The sequence below is a fragment of the Danio rerio genome, chromosome 8 (genome assembly GCF_052040795.2).
Source record: "Danio rerio strain M-AB ecotype USA chromosome 8, GRCz13ab, whole genome shotgun sequence".
NCBI classification, from domain to species: Eukaryota; Metazoa; Chordata; class Actinopteri; order Cypriniformes; family Danionidae; genus Danio; species Danio rerio.
In genome coordinates, this window is record NC_141028.1 from 45,468,827 (window position 1) to 45,478,548 (window position 9,722).

A 9,722-nucleotide genomic window follows, 5' to 3' on the forward strand; every position below is an offset into this window, starting at 1 on the left:
TGCAGTTCAAGCTCGGCATCAGAATGGGGAAGAAAGGTGATTTAAGTAAACGTGGTATGGTTGTTGGTGCCAGACAGGCTGGTCTGAGTATTTCAGAAACTGCTGCTCTAGGGTTTACAGAGAATTGTCTGAAAAAGAGAAAATATTAGTGAGTTCTGTGGACGCAAATGCCTTGTTGATGCCAAAGGTCAGGGCAGAAAGGTAAGACTGGTTCGAGCTGAGATAAAGGCAAAAGTAAGTCGAATAACCACTCGTTACAACTGAGGTATGCAGAAGAGCATCTTCTGACCATATTGTTGCTGACCATGTCCATCCCTTTGTGACCACAGTGTAGCCATCTTCTTATGGCTCCTTCCAGCAGGATAACGCGCCATGTCATAAAGCGCGAATCATCTAGGACTGGTTTCTTGAACATGACAATGAGTTCACTGTACTCAAATGGCCTCCACACCACAATCCATTAGAGCCCTTTTGGGATGTGATGGAGATTTGCATTATGGATGTGCAGCCGACAAAACTGCAGCAACTGCATGAAATGCTATCAATATGGACCAAAATCCTGGAAGAATTTTACAGTATCACGTTGAATCTATGCCACGAAGGATTAATGCAGTTCGAATGGCAAAAGTGGGTCCAACCCGGTACAAGTAAGGAGTCCCTTATAAGTGGCTGGTCAATGTAAGTCATTGTGACAGGGTTTAATTCTTCAAAATATCATTGTAAATTATAGGCATACTAGTCATACAGAGAAACTGTCTGTCAAACCCAGATTATTTTTTATTTATTTGATGCATTTCTCCTCCCTCCTTCTTGCGATTAAAGATTAGGGGACTTTGGTGATCATCGAGGTCTTCCAGTCATGCACACTTGCGACCTTCACGCGCCCAATACAACTCTTGGACCAAATACAAGGAAATAAGTAGAGAAGAAGCAAGTGGACAACAGCATGTGTGAGTATATGTGCAGGCCTTCAGAATCCAGACGGGTCACTCACAGCTCGTGTCGGTGGTCCACCTCGCCGGTAGGCGGCGGGCGCGTCCATTTCCCACAGCAAAACCGCTTTAAAGCTTCCTCCGCCGCTCTGCCTCCAGTCTCCGCAAAAATGGCTGCGATCGGACGCTTGTCCCAGAAGCTCTTCAAGTCCGCTGCCCTGACCCAAAGCCGTCAGCTTTCGGCTGCAGCTCATGGTGAAAATGCAGGTGAGTTTTCAACGCTAAAAGGGTTAAAACAGTCACTGTACTAAGAAGATCAACCATTTTAAATAGCCGCAACTCTACATTTGACCTTGCGGATGTGACGCGAATGGCTGTCTAGTGTTGTCCTGTCGCTGACATTGTTGCAAAATATCAATGAATAAGTGTTTTGTATAATAAAATAAGTTTTCTACATATGAATAGTATAATAAGAAACACAGCGAAGCGAGCTAACGTTAACATTAAACTGCTAACTAACGTTAGCCAGTTAGACGGTTCGACTGACTTCATTATTAAGGAATTATTTAACACGTGCCATACACATTTATTTATAATACGACTTTGTTATGTGTGTGTCATGTAGCCAAGACCTGGAAGATCCTGACGTTTGTTGTGGCTCTGCCTGGAGTAGCTGTGTGCATGTTGAACATGTATCTGCGCTCTCAGCACCACCATGAGCAGCCCGAGTTCGTACCCTACAGCCACCTGCGCATCCGCTCCAAGGTAAAACACACACTTTACCCAATAACATCACCTCTTTCCTATTACCAATTACGAATAATTTAAACGATAAATAATGTTTAGAAAGGAGTACTATAAATTTTCTTCTTAAGTTTCGTTTTTGGAAACATTTTGGTGTTAACAAATAACTTTGAGCAGACTAAGAGTGACCTATTAAAAAATACTCAATGAGTCTTTCCACAACAACATTGACATGTTGAATAGTACACTGATACTGAAGTGATTAAGAGGAACAAAACAGTGAACAGGTGTAACGGGAGTCATATTCGCTTTGTGCCTGTACAGTATGCATTACAAGCGAACAATTAAGTGAAGAAACTGAACAAAAAGCTTTAAACCTGTGAAAGTGTAAAATGTAATATTCTCAGTGCCAGCACGCTTAAAGCAGCCCAAATGACATAATGTGACAGTCAACAAGTGGTCTTCTATTTTAACTGTCAAAGAAAAATGCACTGCTCCAGTCAGGCGTATGCTGGATGAGCTTGTTGCTATAATGGTATTATAATAAAGGTGAATTCACCAGAACATGCTTGGTGTGTGTGAAAATGCTCTTCCATGAGCACCTGACAATGCTTCTGCACTTCTGCATTTAGCTCACTCTTAAACCGTCGGTGCATTAAAAAAATGAAACAAAATGCATGTTCGTGCTTCACTTGAAAAGCACCTTGTCATGCTTTCCATAAAAAAAACAGTGTTTTCATTAAATGTTTACATCGAGTCCCTTTATAATATAGTCCTCCTAGGGCTGGACAATACGATATAATTTTTTTCAATAATGGTGATATAAGTTTTATATTTTCGATATAAATTTACACACACATATATATATATATATATATATATATATATATATATATATATATATATATATATATATATATATATATTTATATTTAAAATTATGATCACAAGGTCTTTTACATTGTATCATTTGTCACTGAGTGACGGTCAGTGCTCAGTCGTCAGAAAGAGCGTGATGTACGTCATCACGCAAGTGACATCACAGACACGCTGCCAGCGCTCAGCCTCAGCACAGCAGTTGGTTAGCTCTGTTGCAGAAGAAAGTTTGCCCTGTAATGTGCACTGAATACAGATGTGATATGAAACTGACACGGTTAAACGGGTCTCCTATGAAACCCACCACGGTAATTTGCTGAAGTCCAGATTGTGTTTTATTAAAAATCATTTTCTCACACCCTCACCCTACCGCTTGGACATAAAACAACTTAATGCCGAAAAAGCACGCTCTAAATGTATGCTCTGCAGCTGAAAAATGGTGACTTGGAACAGTCGATATGCCAAATAATTTTCCAAAGGCGAACCACAATTTGAACTGTTATGAAGACTTTTGTCCTTGTAAGGCATTTGTTGCCAACACAGATTTGCTAGGCATACCGATGATAGCCAGATTTGAAAGTTTGCACAGACTACAGTCCACTACACAAGACAAATGTGTCCATTTGCGCTTTGAAATCATTAACATTGGATTGTCTTTTTAGGCTACATTTGTCCTTAAACCTTATCCCTTACCTCAAGGTATTTTGCTGTAAGCCTAAACCTCTTTTTTTATTGTGGATGCCCTCAAACATGATATACACAAACAAATGTTTAGAACATGTGCTCCAAAATAATTATCACAAGAAATCATTCAGAGCTGAACACAACACAAGGATGAACAAAATATTTTCATTTTTTTTTTTAAGTTTAGTGGCTTATTTACAGGATTTTTCATGGCCTGAAATCAGGATATTAAAATTCCCTGATAATTCCAGTTTTTCCTGGTTGCACAAATGTCTTTCACTCATGGTGTAAGCTATAAATTCAGAAACGCATAGCTGTGCAGCCACTAACCATTACGTGTTTTCTGTAGTAGCTGTGTATAAGGCCGTACTCACACTAGGTACAGTTGCCTCGAACCGGGCCAAAGAACCCTTAATAAACATCTTTAATAAACTACGGCAGCTTGCATTCACTGAACAGTAAGAATGATTAATAAATCCATATGAAACAGTCACGTCTCGCTTTCAGTTTCGGGCTTTGGCACGTTTTGCACTCACACACAAGCGTACCGCGCCAAAGCCCAAGTGAACCGCGCTCAGGCCCACCTCTTCCAACCGGGCCAGGGCCGGCCAAGTGAACTGTGCTTGAGTCCAATTCAGCGCACTCGCACTTCTCAAACGATCCGGGAAACGGGCCTGGGCACGGTACGGATGGCAGTGTGAGTAGGCCCTAAAAGAGGCGGGTGCTGTAGCAGGCACACATTACACTGGCGGATTCTGTATCACCCACGCATAACCGTGGCAGGTGCTGTGACAGACCCGTTTTCTGTGGTGGGTGCCTTATCAGCTGCGCATAACCGTGGCGGGTGCTGTGGCAGATCTGTATAACCATAGTGGGCGCCGTATCAGCCCCGCATAACCATGGCGGGTGCTGTGGCAGGCTTACAAAACAGTGGCAGGTATTTGTGGCGGGTGCCTTGGCAGGCGCGCTTAGCAGTGGCAAGTTTAGAGGCAGCTGCCTCTAGCATTGACTGCTAGAATGGCAGGCACACTTAGCTTTGGCAGTTTTAGTGGCGGCTACCCCTGCCACGGAGAGATTTTACTTCCTCTCCAAATTAGAGAAAAGATAATGCTTTGTGGTCTTGGTTATAATAAACAAAAAATTTAAAGAGCAAGATTTTTTGATTTGCTGTATCTAAAACATTCCAAGTTGACACCATGTTGTATCAAACCAAACTATGAATTTTGTGATATGTTACTTACACCTCTATTGATCTCTGAAAAGCTTTGGCTATAATGGATGGATATAGATATGAAAATAATGAAAAAAAAAACATTCCTTTAGTTGTTCATATAGTTAGTTTTAAGCAGAGTCTTGTCATCTGAAGTGATTTCAGCTCATTTGAATGAGAATTTTCCAAATTGAAAGCCAGTATTTTGAAATGCCATAATCACTTGCAAGAAAATGAGGATAAAGGCCACCGTAGCTTTAATTAGGTGCCCAGGTCTATAATGGAATGAGTGTTAGTTCAATGTAGTCTCATGCATCTCTATATAGACAAAATTGGGAATACTTAACATTAAAATTGGGAAAATAAAAGTTGGGTTTATTATTTTTCTGTCTTGTATTTTATCATGTGCCAGTGACATATTGTAAGATGTCCTTGAGTGCTTTGAAAGGCACTTATAAAAAGGTATTTTGGACCACTCTTTAATAATTTAATAGTTATAGTATAATAGTTAATGCAGATTCAAAGCATTTAATGCATGACTCTGCACCACTAAAACAAGTCTTATCTTACATTGTATTTTTTAGATATTGCCAAAAATATACCAGAGTCGAATGTGTCAACCATAGATTTTTAATTGATGCAAAAAACTAATTAGAATATTGGAATATTAAATGGGTTCCATAGAGATAATATATACATTTTCTACTGTCAATATATTAAAAAGATGCTTTTGAGTAGTAATGAGCATTGCTAAGCACTTTATTTAGACAGATTTGAAGTTATTTTTATCAGAATCTCTGCCAAATCATGTTTTATCCTGAATTATGCATCAATAGAAAACTTATTTATTCAGTCTTCATGTGATGTGTAAACACCCACATTGCTTGAAAATAAATCTGCACAAGCAGCTCATGATCGAATGTCATGAGCATCCCAGAGCAGATCTTGTTGCTTGTTTTACTTCACTAATATTGTGCATTTAAAAACTGAATGCTTGCCTACTATCTTTTTATTACTGTACAGAAACATGTTACATTAGTTGTCTATTATTAAATACACGTTTCTAGTTTATAATCCGTTGTTATTGTTACAGTAATAATATGAATTAACATTAAATACATTTAAAGAATTATAATTATTTTTTACTATTATTTTATTATTAATATTATTATTATTAATAATAATAATCAAATAATATCTAATAAATAAATAAATATCAGTATGAATAATCTGTGCATTTACTATGTTTACACTATGAGGTTGTTGTTTTTTTCCAGTAATGCAGTAATATGGCTTATCAAGACCCAAAGACTATTGGAAATGGAATTGCATAAATATGTATTCTATTACACAGCACAAACATTTTAACGTGAGCTTTTGATAGTGGTTTCAGCTTGTCAGAGCAACTGTTTGCACTTTGATTCACACAAAATCCAACTTTAAGTGCTGTAAGTCTAAATCTGATATAATATGCTTTTGAAGACGCATCAAACATCTTCCCAATGATGAGGGGTTGTAATAACAGTAAATCTCTTGTCAAAAGAGAAATTTCCGTGTTTTCCACCAAAATATATTCTCTGATTTGTTAAACATTTTAAAACACCTAAATAAAACACACAAATAATAGTTTTGTCATTTTACTGTTGTTAATTTTTCCTTGATACTGATTTTAGTTTTGTTTAATGAATCTAAATTATTATTGTATTACATTTTCATAGTATTACAGTATTTTGTTTTTTTTTTTAAGTTATAAAATAAAAAATAATTTTAATGAAGTGGTGCACTGCAGTTTCACTCCGTTTAAAAAAAAAGGACAAAATATTATTCTCAGGTCATATTGGTGGAAAGCTGATCGGATGCCTGATATTAATAGCAATAGTGTCTTTTTACAATTAACCAAACATTTGCTAAATGCATAAAGTGTCACACAGACTCTTGTTCATTTTATTTTTCACTTATAATTTTAGTTAATCAAGGACATTTCTCATCTGTGCCCTATTTCCCCCCCCCCCCCCTCTCTCTCTCTCTCTCTCTCTCTCTCTCTCTCTCTCTCTCTCTCTCTCTCTCTCTCTCTCTCTCTCTCTCTCTCTCTAACATCAGCGTTTCCCATGGGGTGATGGCAACAAGACGCTCTTCCACAACCCACATGTAAACGCCCTGCCCGACGGCTACGAGCACCATGACGAGTAAAGGGTGTCAGGAGCTCTCCAGATCCCCCCTACAGGGACCACAAGGCCCTCAGTCTGCTGGCCTGGACCACTACTCACGTTCTTTCAGTTTACATGACGCCTGTCCAGTTTGTCGATCTTACCTCTGTGCTATCCACACCTCGGAGAGGCACCTTAAGGAAACAGTTACATTTATTCATGGACCATTGTATCACACTGTCTGCTTAAACTGATAAATAAACATCTATTAGTTAAATTATAAACTGTCTGAAGTCTGATTTTTCAACGAATTATCTGACCACTTAATATTTTTAGCTGGGTTTCCATTCCACTTAAATTGCTGTTTTTAAGCATTAAAAATGAGTAAATTTAGCAAATATTACACACAATATATTACACTTTTTTTTTTTTTCACTCAAGGCGTGATTTTTTAGGCAATTCAAAAGGCAATGTTTGACAGCTACAATAGAAATTTTTTCACATTCATAGGTCACTTGGTGTTTGCAAATTACATAATCGTGTTTAATGGACTTTTTTTTATTATTATTTCGAAAATATTGCAGTGTTTTTTTTTTTTTTTTTTTTTTTTTTTTTTTTTTTGCAAATATGAAGTGTTAACCCGACCGTTGTTTTAATTGTAAAGGTTTGGGAGGATTTTTTTTATTTATTTTTTACATTTTGTGTGAGTGTCATTTGAATGGTACAATACTGTAAAGGTTTTGCCACTTGCCATACAAGCGCAAAAAATATCTAACCAATTGAAAAGGTTACTTTTTTAGTTTGCTTTCAAAAATAACCTAATTGTCAACTAGGGATGTTTCAGTACTACTAGACTGGCTATGTTGGATTATGCTGCAGTCACACTAGAGTTTGTGAGTGCAAAATTCTGTCGTATGGTGCTGCAAAAAAGGGCGGGATTAAACAAGATGATTAGACATTAAAAAAAGCGAGCGATTGGTTCATGTTATAAATTTCTGTTCAGAGTGGTCATGTTTTGATCTTCAATTGGTCTCACGCAATCATGTAATGTGATTTCGCAGGTCAGAGTTCACCAAGCTTAAACTTTCCAACGCAGCAAACTGCGAAAACATGTCACACAAGCTTGCGTTTCCGCTCTGACGCATTTGTGTATGTATGAATGAAAGTCTAAGGGCAGAAAAGTGTTGTGATTGCAGCTTTAGGGTTGCAGCAAAACTGTGCAGAGCTTGGCCCTCCAGGAATTGAGTTTGAGACCTATGTTCTGACCATTCATGTATGCAACATCCTTAATTTATTCTCTTAGGTAAGGCCAGATCTCATACATGGAGGAAAATGTGCTTATGCAATAGCAAAGTTATGTAAAGCTTGAAGCATCAGGATCGAGACTTGGAATCGGCTGAGACAAGGAATTGGTACTTAGAATCCGCTGCAAAAGTCGTGATCGCAGCATCTCTATTGTCAGCATAAACCAGTAGAAATTATGTTTAGTACTGTGCCCAAGCAAAAGTCTTACTGAAAACTGCATTTTGAGATGCTAACCTCAAATTAACAACATAACTAATTTTCTATGCTCAGAAGAGTGGTTGAATTCACAAATCGTTCATAAGCACTGCTTTAAGATTATTTGCTACTTTTTAAAACCAGCTAAAATAAAAATGTATAAATTCCTAAAATAATTACATTTAAATATAAAAGGCATATTTTTGCCAGCACCAGTGTTACACATTAATACTCTGAAAAACCCAATAGTCAACTTTATTAAATGAAATGAGTATAGTTAACTCTATAAAGTTAATTCTACTCATTTGAAAAGAGATTTGAACTCGGTGTTGCAGGTAATGAGTTAATTAAATACTTCGTTACTTCAACTTTGGAGTAAGTTCACAGTACTCAAATACAGTAATTTTTTTAACTCAAATGTTTGTAGCAATCGATTTCCTCAAACAGTTTGAGTTCTCTTCATTTATTGGATTTAACTTGTTTGAGTTACTGTGCTCAATTTGCTTCGTAGCTCAAATTGATTAAGTTCACGGTACTCATTAGTAGGGATGGCTGACGTGAAACTGATGTTTTGACAGTGTCGAGATCCCGAAGCGCAAGTGTTTCGAATCACTGCACCGAAGCATGATCCGAAGCACCCAAGTCACGTGACTAAAGTGTTTCGAAACACCTAGTCACGTGACTAAAGCGATTAAAAGCATCGATCAGCTTAGAAACGTTTCGAGACCTGGTGAATCCTAACTTGACTGCCAAGGTCTCCAAATTATCTCTGTCTCAAATGGCTTAGAGCACTGTGGGTTTGCTTATTGATTCTATGCTTAGCATGATGTTTTGGGTTCGAATCCCGACTTCGAAATCATGGTTTTATGTATTTTAATCATGTTTCTGTTTTGTGTAGCCTAAATAGGATACAGCTACAGTTACGCCATCAATTTAGCATTATTTTTGTAACACTGTAAAACAATAATAAATATTTTTACAGTATGGTTGGGTTTAGGGTTTGGGTAGACATTAATAAAATACAATAAATGGGAAATTTAATGAATAATATAAATAATTCTTGATAACTTCAGGCCACCGTTTTTGATCTAGCAACAACCCTGTTTTAAGACAAACACAAGACATATTTATTCACAAATTGTTTATTCGGATATCAGACCAATGTTGAAACAAAACGATACAAGAGCAAAGCATTACCAACTGGTATTAAAGCATTTTAAAACAACTGCTACTGACTGGCTTCAAAACCTACTACTCCTGCATGGATGTCTGACACCTTAACCACTGTACTATGTTACTTGAAGGATTCCACTTTCACAAAGTGGGATTTAATCCCTCAATTTGTTCAATCGTTCTTTGCTGAAGCTGTTTCAGTGCAATATATATAAAAAATGACCACTAGATGTCACTGTAGAGTGAGGTTTCGAAACGTTTCGAAGCTTCGACACATTTGCTTCGACTGTTTCAATGTTTCACGAAGCCTCGCTTTGCCCACCACTACTCATTAGGATTTTTTTTAACCTGAATGGCTTGTTGCAATCGGTTTCCTCAAATCGTTTGAGTTACCTTAACATTTTGGGCTGCAGTGTACTTAATCTACACCCACACCACGATTCACTGAGAACGCAA

The 9,722-nt window shown here is 37.5% G+C and overlaps 2 protein-coding genes across 3 annotated transcripts in view; one reads left to right on the forward strand and one right to left on the reverse strand.

The window, feature by feature from the left end:
• Window positions 1–9,705, reverse strand: part of si:ch211-170d8.8 — a 29,253-nt gene extending 19,548 nt beyond the window's left edge. Inside the window, exon 1 of one of the 2 annotated variants that reach the window (XM_087265282.1) lies at window positions 9,660–9,705. The gene's annotated coding sequence lies outside the window, so the exon portion shown is untranslated. Of the gene's footprint in view, window positions 1–994; window positions 1,595–9,659 lie in introns of those variants that run through there. The other variant, XM_087265280.1, reaches the window with a different exon arrangement.
• On the forward strand, window positions 1,090–6,877 carry cox6a1 (cytochrome c oxidase subunit 6A1). The gene is given in 3 exon segments (NM_001005592.2): window positions 1,090–1,199; window positions 1,558–1,697; window positions 6,547–6,877. Coding segments are annotated over 3 exon segments (327 nt in total). The 5' UTR covers window positions 1,090–1,102; the 3' UTR covers window positions 6,637–6,877.
• Window positions 9,706–9,722: the final 17 nt, after the last annotated feature.